This window comes from Labrus bergylta, chromosome 9 (assembly GCF_963930695.1).
Source record: "Labrus bergylta chromosome 9, fLabBer1.1, whole genome shotgun sequence".
NCBI lineage: Eukaryota > Metazoa > Chordata > Actinopteri > Labriformes > Labridae > Labrus > Labrus bergylta.
Window position 1 is genome coordinate 23,799,447 of NC_089203.1, and position 20,312 is coordinate 23,819,758.

The 20,312-nt window shown below is 41.6% G+C and overlaps 1 protein-coding gene across 3 annotated transcripts in view; it reads left to right on the forward strand.

Annotated features, from left to right (window-relative positions):
• The window catches only part of LOC109998383 (protocadherin-1), a 201,237-nt gene that overhangs the window by 82,875 nt on the left and 98,050 nt on the right, over positions 1 to 20,312 (forward strand). For 2 of the 3 annotated variants that reach the window (XM_065958569.1, XM_065958571.1), the window contains exon 4: positions 17,453 to 17,672. In XM_065958569.1, coding sequence (XP_065814641.1) covers positions 17,453 to 17,672 — 220 coding nt within the window. Of the gene's footprint in view, positions 1 to 17,452; positions 17,683 to 20,312 lie in introns of all 3 variants that reach the window. The other variant, XM_065958570.1, reaches the window with a different exon arrangement.

The window sequence follows — 20,312 nt, forward strand, 5'->3', positions numbered from 1 at the left end:
TTAAGGGACTTTTTGATTTCATACATAAAGTTTTCTACCTGATAGCATGTGTATAAAAAGTTTCAGAGGCGTGTTTAGCATTAAAACTCAGAGGAAATAAAACTAAAACTAGCCTATTTATGTGCTCAAAGCTTCACAGTTGCTTTAAACTTTATTTTATGCAGACACTTTTCATCAATAACTGCTTAAATATGATTTTTATATTTTGGGGGGGTTTTCTAACCCTTCCAAACCAAGTTTTACAATCGACTTTTCACCGACACAAAAATGTTTCATCTGTTTTAAGGAGGTTTCTTCCATATTTTCATGTGACAAATGTCACATTTAAATTTTAACCCACAGATGTAAAATAGTATCTTTAACCTAAGCTTGATAAGATGTTCACCAAGCAGCAGCAAAGCTCAGGTCACTGTAAATATGGAAGCGTCTTACGACAAACATACTTCTAGGGAAGTGAACTGACTGTGTTCTCAAAATAGAAACTTGTTTCCTGCAAATAGTCCTTAACAAGGACTATGTATGCAGCAAACAGTGTTTTCTATTATCTATAAATGAGTGTGTTTAGTGTGGACATAATGTGCATACCAGATGATTTAATATAGAATAAGCTGTGTGTCTCCAGGTGCGTCCAAACAATGTGACCGGAGTGCAGGTTTACTCATTGGTACGCCGTTTTTCCTGTTTCTATTAAACTCTTTGACTTTATTTAGACGTCTTGTAGTTTATTCCCACAGAAGAAGAATCCTCGCTCGGTCCGTCAGCGTTTTCCTTCCCTCTATTGTTTCCAGACAAACGAGCCCGACCTGAACACGTCTCCCCCTCGCTCCCCCTGCTGTGACTATTTTTACCGTTCACATGCACACATTTATTGAAACACATGCATGCATATGGAGCCTCACCTCCCTCAGGCGCCTACCTGAACACACACACACACACACACACACACACACACACACACACACACACACACACACACACACACACACACACACACACACACACACACACACACACACACACACGTGGAGAGTCAGTGAGCTGCAGACGTCCTCAGAGTCGCTGTGATTTATGACCTCCATGTATGAACGGGGGGGAATGAGGCATGCAGAGGAAGAAGATGGAAGTGAAGGAGAAACTTACAGGGTGACTGACTGTGTGTGAGTGTTCAGTTTGTATTCACATTTAAACACACACACACACACACTTACATAGAGAACACACTGATATTATTATGCTAAAGAGTTTGCATTCAATGCTTCTGCAGCTGTTATTAATGAGAATTGAGAGAAAAATACAGGGAACATGTCACAGTTAATCCACTTATTCCCAATAATCCCTCATCTATTAATACATGCAGTGTTTAGTTTAATACAGGGACATATTTCAAGACTATAAACAGATGTCACACTTCTGTTGTTGACATATTGTGATGGTTACTGAGCCAGAAACATGATTTCAGTCAGCCTCATTAATCACCCACAGCACCCAGGAGCGGAGATGTAGAGTAACGAAGTATCTTTATACTCCAGGACGTTTCTGAGATACTTGTAACTGTTGTTTTTTTTAAACTAGGACGTAGGTCAACTGCAGTATAAAGCTACTTCTGTGTTCGTTCTAGTGTTCCTTGTTGTTTCCTAAGGTGTAAGATGTTTTTTTTTCAGCCTTGAAATCACTTTCTTCAAAGCCACCAGACTCCATTGACAAAAAGCGTGATTTTATCTTGCAAAACACGGATGTTGCTGCTTTACCGTTGCCTCAATCTTTCTGGTTTCTTATGTTTATTGAGCATTTTTGAGGTGTGAAATAGTTACTTTTGATCCAATATGACATCCGTGAAACACAAAATAACAGGAACAAACTTACCAATCAGGGCAGCGGCATGCCTACATTTACTCTTTTCTGCTGTGTTTAATTACTGTTTTCCTCAATGGAGTCTTGTGGTGTTAAAAAGGTTGATGTAACAGCTGCATCTGGTTAAAACAGCATCTTATTATTTCAAGAAAGAAGTATATCTCTGTAGAGATTCTGTCTTTAAAATTGTCTGACATTTAGAAAGAAAAAGTGAGCCTGTCACAAAAAAATAACTTTCATTGGATATACTTTAATTGTTAAATTATTACATTGTCACCATTACAGCTTGTTCCATTGCTTAAGGCTAAATGAATCAATTTAAACAGTCCTACATACTTGTATACAGAAGAGTCATTACATACATACAAATGTTGGCCATGTGTAAATCTTTAAAGGGTAATGACACATTTTTTTAATGTCCTTTATGACTGCTGGGATGATTTTGTTTGGGTAGAAAATCTGCTGTTTTATGACTTTGTTTGACCGTCTTTCTCTCCTTAGCTTAAATCATTTTCTTAAAATAACAAACTAGGAAGGTCAGTGTTGCTTGCACCACAAGGATTGTGGGTAATTTAGTGTTGTTAATTCAATTAGTGAGACGTTTGGTAAATCAAGAAACAAGAATAAAAGCGTAAATGTTTCTGCCTGAGTGAGATTAGTGGTGAAGGGGTTGGGGGTAAAACTGAAGCGTGCACTGTGTATGTAGCTTTATTTTATATATATACACACACACACACACATACTCACACACACACACACACAAACATATAAAAGCAGTGCAGTGTGAGTGCGGGCAGTTCTCATGAAAAAGCTTCAACTGATTGAGTCTTCTGTTCACTGAACTCTCCACACTCTCCTCGCCCTTCAAATCTCACCGTCTGTGAACTAAAACTCGCAAGAGATGGATGAAATACTCTGTCATCCCTTTTTGAAGTGTGTGTGAGTGTGTGAGAGAGAGAGAGAGAGAGGGAGATGGACAGAGGGGAAAGAGATGACAAAGACAAAAAAAAACATACACACTCATATCCCCACCCCTCCTCCTCCTGCAGACCCCAGCCTCAGAATACCAAACCAGCACTGCTTGACTCTGTGTGTGTGTGTGTGTGTGTGTGTGTGTGTGTGTGGGGGGGGGGTGTTTAAGTGTTGACTCTTGATCGGACAGAAAGATTGGCAGAATAACTTCAGAACAAATGCTTGAATATTTCAGTGTTTCTTTAAAAAATATCAGTCTCTATAATCTCTAAACCTGCAGCTACTTCTTGACTTCTATTCTTTTTTATTTTGTCTTCTCCACTCACTGGTTTTTTTTTTCCCTGCCATTTCTCCATGGACGCTTTCAATTTGTCCTCGTCTTTCATGTAAAGTATTTAGCTTAGATTTGTTTTGCTTAGTTGTGTTTTAATGACGGCGGCACTAACTCGGCAAATGAGAAAGTCGTCGATTTCGAGAGGACTCTGTGTCCTTGGGTTTCTCTAACACGTCCAGGTAGCTCTTTCAAGTAATCAGAATCAAAAATACTTCATTAATCCCCAGGGGGGAGATGGGTGAGAAAAACGTCTTTCAGACCAATTTATGCAGCTATATCAGAGTAAAATGTGATTATTTTATAGAGCTGCTGACTTGACTGTCTAAGTACAGTAACTCAGTGCAGACAGACAGTCAGGATGAGTCACAGCTGAGACTGAATGCTGGTAGTTGGTGTCCATCAAAGAAACCTGGTACTGATCCTAGCTAACAGGTTGTTTGACTGGGACCTGGTTGGCCTTGAGCAACTGGAAGCTTCAGGAAAGTTCATCCAGACACATTTCATGGAGAAGAAGGGGAGATCAACCCAGCTTTGTGCTCCTCTGGGGGACATCACCGAGCCAGGAATGACCACTTTAGGCCTTCTCATAGTATTTTGCACCAACTAAAATTAAAGCCCATCTCACACAATGCACTGCACTCCTGAAAGTTTTCCAGCATTGCAACGATGCATGTGTGAACGCAAATTCCAAAATGTGTACGCCCCAATTCTAAGTGGAATTTTTTTTCCAGCCAGCCGCCTGGAAAGCACGCATGAAGTCAGGGTGGTGAACCTACAAACAGGAGGAAGAAGTGAAAGCATTGAGCGAGTTTGCAGGTTGATGGAGTTTCTCTGCTCTACTCTTAACTGTTGCCTCAGTTATCTGTGTTGTTGTTTATTATGGTGTTTGTGTTGGACTTCTTTAAAAATAATCCTTAAAAGAAAATCGAAATATTTTTCTGGTTGGGTGTTTATATGGCTTCTAATTGGATACAGAAACAGAAAGCTAGTGAAGGTCTACTTTTTTAATATTTTCCATTTTTCTCAACTAAAGATGAACGTCAGGATTTCTCGTATTAGCTCCAACTCCTGAACAAAAACTCCTGATTTAATATCAGTTACAGAAAGTGATATTTCTTGACCCTCTTCCCAGAACGTCCTCTGTATGCTCTCAGATTTTATGATCTGACGCATCTCAGCTGAAATTAGTGGGGGGAAAAAGTTCCACGCAGCAGATTTACAGTCACAACTTCACACAGAAAACTCCAAATCTGAATTTCTCTCCCTCCACGTTGAAGCAGGACGACAGCCGACTAAATCAAAACCAAATCTCCTCGCTCACATCTCTCCCTCTCGATTTTTCTCTCTTTCTTTCATCCTCCCTCGCTCCGTCCTGGAGCCAATTATAACCTGCTGTAGAATTCCTCCTTGCAAGAGGAGGGGGGGGAGGAGGAGGAGGAGGAGGAGGAAGTGGAGGGAGGGGAGGAGGTGGAGGAGGGAGGGGAGGCGTTTTTAGGGATTAACATACCAGCGCTGTCAACTGGAAAACACCTCATCAAACTTTTTGCTGTTTTTTCCACCTCAGTGCGAACAAAAGTTTCTTCTGCTTGTTATAAAACTTAAAACAACAGTAAAGCAGGAAACATGCACGCTCATTAACATAACCTAGATATGTACACAGAAACTAAGAAATGGCATGACAGTGTGTGGGAAAACACAGAACTATGCTACATATATCAGTTTATGAATACAAAATGCAACAACATGTTTGCAGACGCACACAGACAAACGATGGAGAAGTCAAAATAGATCACATTTTTTGTTTGCCGTCAATCGAAACTAAAGTTCAACCCTCAGAGAGAAAATAGTCCCCTAAATAATTGCGAGCAGGAAAACACTGAATGTGTCCCACCAGGAGACTCAGGTTATATAAACTTCCTTGTACAGATCCTCTGTTTGAGTGAAAACACAGAACATGATTCTGCTTTGTTCCACAGTTTGTTAAATGAGTGACAGCTAAACACATCAGCAAGTCTGAAAATGCTCATACAAACAGAATTGTAGCCACCATGCACAATGCAACACACACACACACACACACACACACACACACACACACACACACACACACACACACACACACACACACACTCACTCACTCCCCTCTAACTGTGGGTCAGTTTTGGGGGGTTTCCTGTCCGCCCGTCACCCGTCAGCGCTGCGTTCACTGTTGTCAGGGGAGTTTGAGCGCCGCGTGAGAGGGCAGCGAGGCAGCAAATTGAAAAATACGTGCCGAAGAGGAAGAAGAAGCAGATTTATTCAAGTTTCTCTGATCTTTGTATGTATGTGTGTGTGTGTGTGTGTGTGTGTGTGTGGGGGGGGTGCATTTTAAATATATGTGTGTGTGTGTGTGCGTACTTAAAGTTCGTGCATGTGTGTGTTGCCCCTGAGTTCATTCGGATTGCTGCGTCAGTGTCTCTGTCACTGTCAGCTTTGAGCGCAGAGCTGCTGTCAGGGCTGCTGCAGCACTGTGGTTTTTGTACGAGTGTGTGTATGTGCGTTTTTGTATGTGTGTTTGCGTGTTTTTTTTGACGATACTGTAGTTTACCTGAGGACATGACTTGTGTGTGTGGAGTTTAGTGTGTGATGCTGGAGGTGAGTGTATGCTCCTGAGTTGAGGCTCCATGTGCTCTGCCACTATAACCCTAGATTTACTGGCTCAGTGATAACACACACACACACACACACACACACACACACACATACTCACTCACACACACCTGCAGGGCAGAGGAATGCAGGCGTGCAACTAAACTCTGGGAACCAGATGAGAGACTCAGCTGACCTGTTTCATCTCTCTGTGTGTGTGTGTGTGTGTGTGTGTGTGTGTGTGTGTGTGTGTGTGTGTGTGTGTGTGTGTGTGTGTGTGTTAGTGTGTGTTGATGATGTGATGCAGAGTGATGCTGGGTGACAGATGCAGGCATACAGTGTTGTTTCTTTGAGACAAACACACAGAGTGAAGGATGGAGTGAGTATCAGCACACTGGTGTAGTATCAGTATCCAGTTCTGAGTATTCTGCAGATTTGTACACACATATATCAAAGTATAAATACACAGAATGAGAACTGGTGGATGGGAAGAACTTCAGTTCTTTGTTGGCACTGAAGGAAATCAGCCTGCAGCAGTCCAGTGAGTATCACAAACTTTGAAGTGTCCGCTGAGATTCATAATCTTGTTTAGTCACTCTCTGATCACATAGTTCAGAACTCCAACTGAAATGTTCTAGATTTAAGGCTAAATAAGACATAGAGACATGCAGAGGAGGAATCTGCTGGTTTTTCTACATATTTCTTTATGTCTACAAATCCCAATACAGGATTAAAGATGAATCTGCATTTCTGAGCATGTAGAAGTCTGCATGTGCTTAATTTCATCCAAAACCACCTTCAGCCTGTTGCACCAGGTACCTATAGGTTCTGTCCTTAGTTTGAGTATTAAGTCAACAGTATATCCTACAATGACAATCGTTAGTTTGTTACTTAAGATGTGGCATGCTTTGGTTACCATGGAGATGTGAGGTTTAGCTTAACTAGTAACAAGATAACTTCTATTAACTAATGTTAATACACAAACATGATCTAAAATGTTTTCTAGAATCATCTGCTCCTCCTCACCCTTCAAGCTGTCCCACCTGTCAAAACCATCGCCATGACAACCATATTTTACAGAGGACTACACCTGCTAGGAGCTGGGTGGAAGATTTAAGTTAAAACTTAAGCCTATGTTGGAACTATCTCATCTGGTGCAACACATTCAAAGTTACTAGTGCTGTAAGTCGGAACAAGAGGGCATAAGGTCGACTTTATGTGGAAGTGTAGGCCTATATAATATTTCTTCTTGTGTATTTATACCTTTGGATCTGACCCTGGACTCACACACAGTCATGTTTTGCATATGTTCTGTATATCATTGATCCTCAGATGGAAACTCATTTCCATGCCGCAGATTTGAATTCATGATGCGAAAACTTTACATAGAAACACAGAGCTGAGCTTTGAGCTTTGCTTCCCTGCATATACTGATCTCTTAATAAGATTTTATCAGTCTGAGCTATAAGGGTTATATCATTGAGATAGGGAAGTGGATGACGAAGTGTTTGGATCTTTTTTATTATATTATTATTATTATTATTATTATTATCCAATATTTTGCATCTTAGAAGCATGAATCAGTCAAAACAACATTTGTCCAAACACCTCAAACCTGCACTAAAACACAGTATTTTCAGAACACATTTTATTTAAATTATTATAATTCAAAATATAACACACATAATGTTCAGTAGCTGCAGACTTGAGTCTAAATCTCTGCCTCGCTTAGAGGACATCATACTGTGTTGAAAATGAAACCTGTTCATGTTTTGGTGCAGGATAAACAGCAGCTGCAGCCAGATGTTCAGCCCATATGTGTGTATGAGCATAATATATATACACATATTTTTATGAATACACACACACACACACACACACACACACACACACACACACACACACACACACACAATGTATGAAGAGAGCTCAGGCTGTGAGAGTTAATCACTGCCTGCAGTGTCGTACTCACAACCTCCACTCAGAGAGAGAGAGAGACAGAGAGAGAGAGAGAGAGAGAGATGTTTTGGCTGCAGGGCACTTTCTTTTCCAGTTGCACTATATGATCCACACACTTGTATGAATAAATATACACATGCATATAACCACATCCTTTGTCTGACACTCCTGAGACACTCCTCTTCTGTCTCTTTCTCTGAAACTGTGTTCAGATTCGAGATTCATGCAACTTTTGCGTCACTCTGGAATGACAGGTTTTATAACTTTTAATCCTCTTGACTGAGGTCGTTTTTGACCTCCTTTTATTGGTGAAATAACATGACACTTATTGTGAACTGCAGCTGATATTGGTTTTCAAAAAATGCACACAGACCTTCTTTCTATTTCTCTTTATTGTAGTGTATTGTGAACAATAATGTTGCAATATTGCAGTTTGTGTTTGTATAGAGTTTTGAACATCCGTTAACTTCGACAGCTGAAGTTCGGGCTCCACTAATCAAAGACATTGCTTTGACATTAGGATTGTGGGTAATGTATTTTCCCCAGGACTGCCGATATACAAAATGTTTTTCTTAAAACAAGTTTGATATCGTACAAACCTGTGTCTTCTACAGTAGCATATACTACCTTTCTAACTCATGTCGCTCGTGATAAGTCTACCTTCAATGGTTATGACATTATGGCTTATAATCAAATCCCCTTTAATGGGAAAATGAATGGGATTTGTACTTCCAGAAGCACACTGAGCTCTATTCGAAACACAAGTCATAAGCCAAACAAAGCTATTGAAGTTGAAATGAGTCCTGAGATCATGGATGTGGATACAATTATTACACCACTATCTCCACTTTTGTAAAACAATCTAACAAGCTCTGTTGAGTGACACACGCTAAAGAAAATCTAAGAGAAGTTTTCCTTCATGCCGGTGCCTTGAAGAGCCTGTTCACTTCCTGTCTACGCAATCGACTGGAATGCAAATAGAAACGGAGCTTCGGGGTAAAAAAATAAAATAAAATATATGCTGCTCCTCTCTCTGGCAGTTATAAAACCAAATGGGGAAAAACAATTGAATCCATCTGATTTTGTTGCTGACGCTGGCTGGTGTCACAAGCTGTTACAGGACGCGGTGTGACAGAGTGTCCGTTCAATTAAATCTCATGCAAAACGGATGTTAACAATGACAAAGCAAGTTAGTGAATAAAAACAACACAGAAAATGTTCATGAGCAGGAGAATTCTGAGTCTCTACTGTCTAAAATATTCAAATAACTTCATTACAAAATAAAACTTGCACTTCTTTTCATGTGTAGGAAGTGTGTATGCCTGTCTCTCTTTTAGTCTCTCTCTCAGTATCTCTAACTCTCTCTCTCTCTCTCTCTCTCTCTATCTATTTTTCCACTCCTCATTCATTCTCCGCTCGGATTCAGCACAGTTGTGTCGAATTATCGCTGGCAGCCGCTCTTCACGTGGGCCGAGAGTGTGTGTGTGTTTGTGTGTGTGTGTGTGAGGGAGAGAGTGTGTAAATGTGTGTGTTGCCTTAACAGTGTGTGTGCATGCATACTTGATAAGGACAGACTTTTATAAGCATGCACAATGCAGCCTCACACACTCTTATCTCCCACAGAGGGAGGTAATGAGGATCTCACACACACACACACACACACACACACACACACACACACACTCTCTCTCTCTCTCAGTTATCTCCCTCTCCGTGTCTCGGCTGACAAACAGCCAGCGAGGCGTCGTGGGTTTCTCCTCTCGCTGGGTTTTAATCATCTCTGAACAATGTGGCCCGGTGAACGTGCCTCCACCTCGTCCTCCTGCTCCTCCTCCTTCTCCTCATCACCTCCTGCAAGGGGGACAAGGAGCAGCAGGAGGACAACACATGGCCTCCTTATCGGTCCTCAACGGAGCTCCTTCCCTGCAGCCTCCTGCTGGAGAACCAGGCCCAGTAAAAGGGGGGCCTTTGCCTTCTTATCTGCCCAAAACCCCGAGCTGGCGTCCTCCTCCTTCGCTCCACTATCGCTCCTTTTGCTCTTGAACTGAAGGCTCCTCAACTGCAACCTCCCTGCAGGAGGAAGCAGAGAAGCAGCAGAGGGAGGAGTCCTGTCTCTCTTATCTTGTCTGAACCCATAGCATGGCCTCCTTCAGTACCACCAACCTCCTGCAGTAGGATGAGGAGCAGCAGCATTCGGAGGGTGCTTGGGCTTCTTATCTGTCTAAAAAACAAAAAAAAACAAAGCTAGCCTCCTACTCCTCATTAACTTCTTGCTGGAATGGCAGAAAACATCAGCAGTAGGAGGAGAAAGCTTGTCTTTCAAATCTTTCAGAATCCTAAAATTCCTGTTCAACAGCCTCCTGCAGCAAAAGATGGAGGACTATTGGTCTTTGTTTCTGTCTGGTTCCCTCTTTTTCCTGCTCCTCTTTCACCTCCTGAACTAGGCAAGGATTAGCATCTTACTTTCTCTACTGTCAAAAACCAGAGCCTCCTTCCTCCTCTTACCTGCCACTCTATCACCTCCTGCAGAACGGAGAGGAGCAGCAGAAGAGGATCTCTCCTTTATTTCTGTCTGACATTCTACTTCCCCAACACTACCTCCTGCAGGAGTACAAGGAGCAGGAACAGGAGGAGGAACCTTGGCCTCCTTTTCTGTCTTGAAAGCATGCACAGCCGGTTTGTTCCTCCTTCTGTATGAAAAGCTGCAGAGAGGGCAGAGGGCAGCATCAAGAAGGAGGACCTCTGGCTTTCTTTATCTTTCTGAAACTACAGCCGGTTGTCCTCCTCCGCTCTCCTCTTGTGACTCTGCTGCTCTGTCACTTCCTGCAGGGGGAAGAGGAGCAGTAGCAGGAGGAGATCTGGGCTTTTTATCTGCCTGACACCACAGCTTGCCTTCTTTCCATCCTCTTAAGTCCTGTTCCTCATCTCTCCTCCACCCCACTTCTCTTTTTTCATTGTCTTCCTTACCTCCCTCCTCTTATCCTCCGTTAACTTTTTATCCCGCACCTCCTCTTTTCTTGTCCTGTTGGTCTTCCTGCTTGTGCCTTTTTTTTTTCTTGTCTCCTTTGGCATCACATTTTTCTGTGTTCCTTCTTTTTCATATCTGCACCTTCTGTCTTGTTTCCTCCCCCCCCCTTTCTCTTTACTTCTCCTGCTGCTTCCTTTCCTCTTTACACTCCTTTTCCTGATTCTCATGTTCCTCCTCTCTTCTTTCCTGTCTCCTCTTTCCTCCATACGCTCCCTTCTTCCTCGAAGGATGCACACACTCAAACGTCTTGTTATCATCTCTCTGCTCCTCCTTTTTTTTTTTTTACCTCCACCTCCTTCTCCAGCTGCTCTCCTCTTCCTTCCGTCTTTTTTTCCATGCCCCGTTGCTCCTTTTGCACCTCCTCTTCACGCGACAGCCCTTCACACGTGGAGGGAAATATCTCTCAAATGTTTGCAGCTTCAACTTGTTTCTTTTTGTAGTAAAATGAATACAAACCTTATCCTCCTACCTCGTTGTCTCTGCAAAATGTTTGCGGAAAATACCAAAATAATCCTCTTCTATTTTCACGGAGGTTCACGTATTTCTCTGACAGATATGACGATTGTACACTTCTTCACACTTTGCAGCAATCTTGCACCAACTCTGCATTGTGCTCCACTTAGAGCCTCTTTAATTCTGCCTTTCTGCATGATGGATTCTGCAGCATATTCATGGCCTCCGTGTTTCCCTCAGCGATGATAATGAAGGTCAGTTACTATGGATTCAAGGAAAAATGGTTCATCACGCCTCCTTGTTTTACATAAAAGTGCATGTGTGCGTTTTGCCTGCAGACGACTGAGTGTCGGTCGGTGGAGAAATTACCCGAAACTTCAGTCAAAGTGCAGCATTAACAGTTTGCGGCAGGGGAAGGCGGCCGTGATGAGACGCTTTTCCTTGAATTCTTAATCACCGACCTTCACCACTGTTACAGCGTGTTCAATAAACACACATTACGTCTGCTTTATAAGTTTAGAGGGTTAAAACGCAGAATATTAACGGCTTTAAATGGAGGACAACATGCAGATGAGCCCGTGTAACCTCCACTTCATCATCATAACGTTTTTCAACTTTAAAACTTTCTTCTGTTTTAGTCCAAAACGTAAATTAGGAGCAAAATAAATTCAGTTTAACCCTTTTGGAAATGAATAGTCATTGTCTTACACTCTGACCTTTGTGGGTGGCTTGCTGTAAGCAAAACAACACGGCAGTTTTTGACCTTTGACCCCTTTTTCAGATGTTTATTGTTCTACAGTTCTTTTTACATACTTCTTTTTTACAGAGTCAAAGTCGTCTTAAATAGAAGTACCACGACCACCATAGAGATAATTTTCATCATTTTTACACATAATCAATACTGCATAGATATAGCTGCCGTATTGTTGGACTAAAAGTCTGTTAATTTAAAGTGCTGACCAATAAAGAACATTTTCACTGTCATTGTGATATGAAGAGTCAGTATTGTCTCCCCGGAAATGTATAAAAGCTTTAAAAAACATCAGATTTCAAACATTGTTTTCTATCCTTATACTTATTTGCCTACTTGGGATGCCAGCATAATGTTTCCCCTGTACGATAATATTTATTTGTGAAGGTGAAAAAAACCAAAAACTTCCTAGTCATGCTGAGAGGGTCAATCGTGCACTGACATCAAGTGGACCCAGAGTGAATTTGGTGGCAGCTGTGAGGTTAGCTAGTATCATGGCAGAGGAAGAAAGATGTTATTGAATGAGACCTGAATAGCAAAAAAAAGCACTGATGCTGAAAAACTAAAATCAGGAGAGCAAATTTTTACAAACACAGATAGAACTTTGCAACAACCCAGAACTGCAAGTCATCGTATACCTGCAGTATTGAAGAATGGTATTGCAGATATGTGTGGTGCAGGCCTTTTCAACTACCCTCCTGCAGATAAAAGGGAAATATAAAGAAAGAAATCTATGATATATGACTGATACAGATGCCTTTGGTTCCTTTCCAGCCTCTTTTCACCAACCTGTGCAATATATATGAAGGTGGATGTTGCCGTTTACACTTATGTCAGCACTGTTGCCTTCTTCTTCTGAAGGCCCTGTCACCGTGCAGAGTTTGGTGTGTGGTATGGACAGCAGGCCAGTGTCCAAGGTCCAGAGTTGTTGGGACATGGTGTGTTGGTGGAGAGGTACAGAGAGGGTAGGGAATGGAGGATATTTAAGTGAAGAGAAGTATTTTAAATATTGGAGCCTTTTTCACTACATTGATGTTGAGTTTTTTGTCCTTACTTAAAACCTGAGGTCTGCACAAGTCCACTTGGTATCACCGTGTTTTAAAGTAAACTGATTCTGTTATATGAGGATCCTTTTGGCTCAGGGTGAATTATTTATGGCAAATCGTTTGTAGTTTTTCTGGGTGCCTTCCTTGATTTGACATCTTTTCGTCGATAAGCAGGTCAAATCCTTTTCAATATTGGACCTCTCTGCTGTTGTTCGGCATCGTTATCCATCAGAGGTTAAGATGAAATTTTGAAATAAAAGATACCGAAACCTTGAGTGTCTGAAGTCGGGAGGTTTTTATCTGTTAAACAAAATCTCCTGCAGCTGTAGTGGAGGAGTCAGTCGCAGCCCGCTGTGTCTGACAGGTTCAGGTTTCTGGATGTTGGCTGGTCTTTATATTCCTCCCCTCTGATCTGCTCCACTTTCCCATGGTGCAACCTGCTGAGATGGCACTTCTATTTCCAGCAAACAAACACACATATGCAGGAGCAGAAAAGGGCAGAATAAACAGGGATTTTGCAGTGTGTGTGTGTGTGTGTGTGTGTGTGTGTGTGTTTGGAGGTGACAGACAGGCAGAAGAGGCATCGAGACGATTTGATCCGCTTCATTTCTCCCTTCATGTATATATAGATGTGATTTATTTCCTAATGCTCGCACTGCAAACAGAGCAGTAGAAGCATTTGAACTGGCGGTAAAAAACTGAAAACCACTTCTGTCTCTTTAAAAATCAACAAACTGTTGTGTTTGAGCGCTCCAGCTCAAGAAAGCACACTTCTTTACATCACGACCCAACGTTTCCAAAGCAAACCGCCGCGCTGTGGGTTTGTGTTTGCTTTTTCTTCCAGTCCCTGTAAGCTCTGGTATAACAGGTGTTTCAGCAGATTTCATTTTAACATTTCACTGTGAACCAGCTTGTAACTCAACATTGAAAAAATACACGTTTGAATGCTGTAAAAAAACCCACTTCAAACATGTAGGAAGAAGACAGATAACTGGCTGCTCCTTTACATGCTTTTCGAGTACAAGGAGTAGATATGTAGACTTGTTGGCATCCATACATAGAGGTGGTGTTTTTTTATGAAACGCTCCAGTGGGAGGCTCTGTATGACAGGATTAGTCCAAACAACCTGTGATCATGATGATTGGAAATTCAGATTCAGTTCATGTCCAAACCCTTCTGTTACATGGTAGGATTGATCGGGGACAACCTGAGCAAAAACATAGCGCCTCCTATGCATTAGAAATGAATTACGGGCCAAGATGCAGTCCCTGTTCCGAGCGCTTTTATTTTTAAACAGTGCTTAACCTCCGTCAAGTAACGTATATCTCCGGAGCACAGCTAGAGTCAGGGAATGATATATCAAAACGTTTCACGTTTGATTTTGAGTTTTCCAAGTCGTCATGGCCTCTTAAAAACTCAGATCTATTGACGTGGTGAAAAGCGGATGTTTTTATGGTTTATTGATAACACCGGTTAACATAAATGTTAATGTTAAACTGAGTTAATGATTAATGGACTTAAATGATCAACTGGTATCAAAGTTAACGTCTTTATTTACGATTCAATCGTGAACAAAGTTACATTTTTGATTAACTGTATCGTATTATGTCCAGGGGCCATACACCCTGTTTGACTCATTTCTGAAGCTCTTGTCTAATTTCAATAAGACTTCATGATCAACAAATGATGTTGGAATCTGAGTTTCAGGTTTTTGTGACGAGTTAACAGAACATCAGTGTGATGATGCTTGCTTTGTGCTTGCATTCTTTGAGGCAGCATACTAAAGGATCAGCTGGTTGAACTAAATAAACTGATTCATGTGAGGGTGAGCAAAAAAGTGGTATCTGTAGGGTGTTGTTTCAGCCCAGGTGACCAGGAAAGGGGTTACCGATATTAAAAAGAGGAAGCAGGAAAACAAATATTGAGGAGTTAATTTGCCTTTGTGTGTTGGTTTTGAGAAGCAAACAATGTGACGAATCAGAATTATTTCATGGGGAAATCCAACCAAAAGATACGCGTGATCGTCGATGTAGTGAAAAGGAAAGAGAAAACGACTGCTTACATTACACAACAACTCTGGTTTTATCCCAACACAGAAATACAAAAAAAGTGACCTTTGTGACATCTCCATTTTTCTGGGATTCTGCTGAGAATAAAGACAGAAAGTGTGAGTGTTCTCAGATGTGCTGAGAGTCCGGTTATGACTGTGCGTTTGAATGTGTTGGAGAGGAGCCTGTCGCCCCGAGCACAGAGGAGAGCCGGGCTTCTGATGCCTCAGCAGCACATTGTGTCCACACAGTTTAAAGGACAGCCCCGGTGAGGTTTCACTTTTGTGCTATTTCCATCAGACGGACATTAATTCTGCCAGCACGCTACACAATAAGAGATATTTTAAACCGTTTCAGTCAAATCTCTCCAACTGCTTTGAAGGCAAACAGCGTTTAACCGTAATGTGAAGCCTTTGAATATTAAGACACAGCCTTATCTGCTGTTGGTTTGAGTCATTTAAGAAAATACTTTTTGTTGCAAAGCAGTTAAATCTTTCAGTTTCTGCAGAAAAAAAAAGCTGCTTAAAGAAATGTGAGATAACAGCTTTAAAGAGGAGCTCAAACCTGGTCTGTTTCTGCGGGTCTGACTGGTTCAGGGGCCCTGACGGCGCCCAGTTGCCATGGTGACGGAGTATCTGCCGAGCCAGGGATGCTGCTCTTTATCAGCCTGGGCCGGTCAGGTGTGTGCGTGTGTGATTGAAATGTTTGACCGGGCATTGTGTGCCTTTGAATGAGGACACAGATTGTTTGGCAGCACTATTTGCACTTGTGCATTTGTGTGTGTGTGTGTGTGTGTGTGTGTGTGTGTGTGTGTGAGTTGCGTCCAAGCATCCCTGTAGCGCTATATGGAGGCTAATTGTATTTTAATTACAAAACCATCAAACTCAGGAGTCCGACAGCTACCTTCCACCCCCAGAAACACACACAGCAGTCACAACAGAGGATGTGTGTTCAGGCCGCTGCCTCTGTTACAACACCGTGGAGCTCAGGGGGGACAAAAACCAAAGCTGTGACGGAGAATTTTTACAGGAAACTCTTATTTAAGTCTAAAATCTGATGCAACTGAATCTCATTTATATTCACACAATAGGAGATAATGAATGAGATTCATCCTTGTATGTTTTTAACTCAAATAAGCTAATAACTCCTCAAATACAGGAGCTTGGAGAGGGGTCCAAAGCGTCAAATTAAGTGTTGGGCTGCTGTCATAGCTGTCCTGTAGCATTTTCTTTGGATGGATAAAAAAACTATAAAGGACTTCCAATCAGGAGACATGTTCATTGGCGTTCTTCTTTTATTTTTATTTTTGCCACTTTGGACAGAACTGGGGTTGGGAACCGGAGGGTCAACGGTTCAAGTCTTGGTGAGGACCAAAGTATGGAAGTTGGTTTGGTTGCTGTAGAGATTCCAGGTCACTTCCCAAGTACTTGCCAAGGTGCCCTTTAGCAAGGCACCACAACCCCAACAGCTCAGGCACGCTTCCATTGTGGCTACTAAACGCACTAAAGTTTTTTTCGGCCTTTTTTTTTTTTTTTTTCCTTTAACGACGCTCTCCATTGGTTCATGAATCCAAATCTTTGCAGTTCATGTTGGGGGCCTGTTGGGTGCCATCGGGACCTTTCCATTTTTTCTATAACAAATGTAACTTCCTGTACTGATTTTCATTCTTGATAAGTTCATGTGCATTTATATGAAGTATAAACATAGGTACAATTGATGGAGGGTAATGTTTCTGCAAATTTTAAAACAAAAACAAAATCTTTAGCAAGTGTTCGCATGTATATTTGTTTTCTCTTAATTTTTGAAGCATCTTTGTATGGACATTTAGGATTGTATTAAACTTGTCTTCTGTGCGGTAGCTCTGCTTGATGAATCTGAGTTTGTCTTGTCAGTTATAGATCCTTATTCTGGTGGTGTGAAGCAGTATTCGGTGCGGGTCGGATACACTTTAGTCGTCTCTTTCTTCACCTGATTATTTTTTTATTGGAAGATTTACAATGAAAGAAGGTGACGTGAAAGTAACGATAGAATGAAATGAGATCTGTGATGACATGAAAGTTGACTGATCTCTGAGCAATGGAAGTTCAAAGAGAAAATAAATATAATCAGTGATCGTGTTTGAGAACGGAGTGCAAAGTGATGAAAGTTTTGGAAGTGATTGTCCCGTTGTCAATGTCTGTGAATGACTTCTTTACTGTTATTTTTAAAGTCTTGGTTCTTCTTCATGTCTTTAATCATTTATGCCTCTTCATCTGTATCCGATCAAACTGAAGCTGATTATTAATAAAATCATGTTATGTTGAATCAAAAAACTCTAATTCTCACTCCTGGCTTCACTCTAATCCTGTTTTCTTTATCTCTCTCTCCGTCTGCCAATCACAGCACCCCCACCGTCGAGTGACCTTCTCCACGGCCAATCAGGCGCAGGACCTGCAGGACGCGTCCCAGCACAGCTACTACGACAGCGGCCTGGAGGAGTCAGAGACGCCCAGCTCCAAGTCGTCGTCAGGGCCTCGGATCGGGCCCCTGGCGCTGCCGGAGGACCACTACGAGCGGACCACGCCTGACGGCAGCATCGGCGAGATGGAGCACCCGGAGAACGGTAAGACCAGGTGGAGTTTCCCCTCCCTCTACTCCTTCTCTTTTCACCTCCACCTTCTACTCCTCCATCTTTCCATCAGCGCACACACACACACACACACACACACACACACAAACACACACACAAAAACATAAACTAATCAACACTGCTACCTTTCACACACTGATTTCATTACTGCGTGTCAAAATGTGACGTGTCAGCAGGAACGTCGTTTTTCTAATCAGACTCCCACAATTCCCTGTGCTGTGTATACCTTCGTTAAAGAGGTGTATGACCTCACAGCAGCACAACACAATCAATATGCAACATAATCAACTCCCACTGCTTAATGAATTAACATCCCAATTATGTAAATCATACTCAGTCCAACCTTCCATCAGCTCCACTTATAGATCCACAGAGGGAGGCTAGCAAGGAGCGCGCTAAGACAATACCCCCCCCCCCCCCCCGACCCCCTGCTCTGCGGTTAGCATTTTATCAGCCTGTCATCATCATGTTAGCATGTTGATTTGATATGTCTGCCCCGATTTATCACTTAAAGGACAGCACATTTGGAAACACTAGCTAACAGTAATGTTAGCAGACTGAGCCTGTTAGCTGTGGCCTGTGGGACATGCTAGTGATGCTACATCTCCATTAAAGTTCACCTGGTTGTTGAAAACATACTCCACACACTCTTCAGTGTTTCCAGTATCACTATTAGAGTCTCTTCTTAGCATATTGCATTCATTTAACATCACTGAATACTGGAGCACTTACTAGGGTAAGCTAAAAGGTGGAAATTATGCTTCATAACAAAACCGATTTACCAGATTGACACGTTCACATTTTTCAGTTTGATATGAATGTGTTGCAAGCTATTTAGTACACATGTTTTCATCAAATGTAAAACTCTTTAGGTATGTAGCTCATGTAAACATAATAGGGACAAAGTAATTTTAGATTTTTTAAACTTAAGACCTGCAGTGCAACTTTACACCACAGGAGAACGCAGTAAAATACAATTGTATGTCCTCTTTAGGCTCCCGTGGTTTTAGATCTTGTAGTGTAACTTCACAGTTAGCTCTCGTTAGCACTCATTAGCTCTTGCTATCCATTTTGTGACAACATTATTTACCCTTTCATGACACACACTATGTAAGTGTGAACATAGTACTAAAGGTTTTTACTTTATGATGCTAACAGCTGTTAAAAGTCAGGATGGACTTTATTCTCGTCAACTAGCAAGAGGAGAAATGGTTTGTAATGCTAAATAGTCACTTTTCTCTGGAGTCTCTTATGCTATGCTAACGTTAAGACATATTATTATCAAGTTTGGTACAAAAAAAGGTAGCGAGTACATTTTCTGTTTTTGTTTAGTCTTCTTGTATATTGGTATAATATTGGTTTTAACGTCACAGTACAGTAGCATAAAAAGAACTTGCACCGATGGCGTAAACTGCAGATTTATAAGGTTTTTTTAAGTCTTAAAAGTCCCAGAACATAAATAAGTGTCCGCTCCTAAACCTTGAAATTACCTTATTTATCTAAATCTAAAAAAGTCCTTCAAAAAAACGTTCTCCTAAAACATCCATCTTTGGGTGTGACTCAATATTTTTTTTACCTGCTTGTTTTCGAGTTTTATTGATATTTCTTATTGTTTCATGGCATATACTTGAGTGGTATTGATGTACTTGAAGGGTATGGCAGCACCTGCAAAATTACCAAAGAACTCCAATGTAATGTTTTTCCCTCTGGGCTACTGTAGCAACATGGCAGACCCATCTTCTCTGTTGGTATTCTAGAGTAGAGAAAACACAATGATTCACATTTTCAAGTGATTATAGGGTAATTAAGACAAACCTGTGAATATCAAATTGAATTTCTTCAGGCTGACATCCCGGCCCTTTAAATAAAGACATAGTCCATTATGAAAGAATTAGATTGATTCTCTCAAGTATCTTGCGCCTTGCTTTACCACCTACACTATAAAAATTAGATAATGATGCACAGTGGCTGTTTATTGTGTCACTTTTAAAGCTCAGTTCTCCCTCTGGTATAAATAAATCACTTCATTTACCTGCTTTCTGGGGCTAAATTATTCATTAGACACACATCTAAAACACTTCGCCGTCCTTTTTTATCGCCAACTTATGTCAGTGTTCATTGTTCAGCTTTGGCTGTTAACGCCTCGTTACCACTTACGCCAATTAAGCTAACTGGAGTGAGGTAGATGAAACTGGCAAGACGTGGAGGACAGAGAGAGAGAGAGTGGGAGAGAGAGAGAGAGGTTTGGTTTAAATGTCATCCCCGTCTTTTCTTGTGAGGGCGAGAAGTCTAACTCTCTCTCTCCCTCTCTGTCAACCCACAGGTCGTACGTATGCCATCTGTAAACACAATTATTCACAGCTGCTCGCACACCCACAGGCTACTGCCACCCTGTGTGTGTGTGTGTGTGTGTGTGTGTGTGTGTGTGTGTGTATTTGTGTGTGTGAATGTGATAGAGAGCAGAAGAGTGTGTAAGTGGCTCTATCTTCTTGAACACTGGAATGAGGTCAGGGTTGTGTGTGTGTGTGTGTGTGTGTGTGTGTGTGTGTGTGTGTGTGTGTGTGTGTTGCAGCGTGAGGGGTTGCTGGTGCTGTAAAATCTTCCACTTTGATG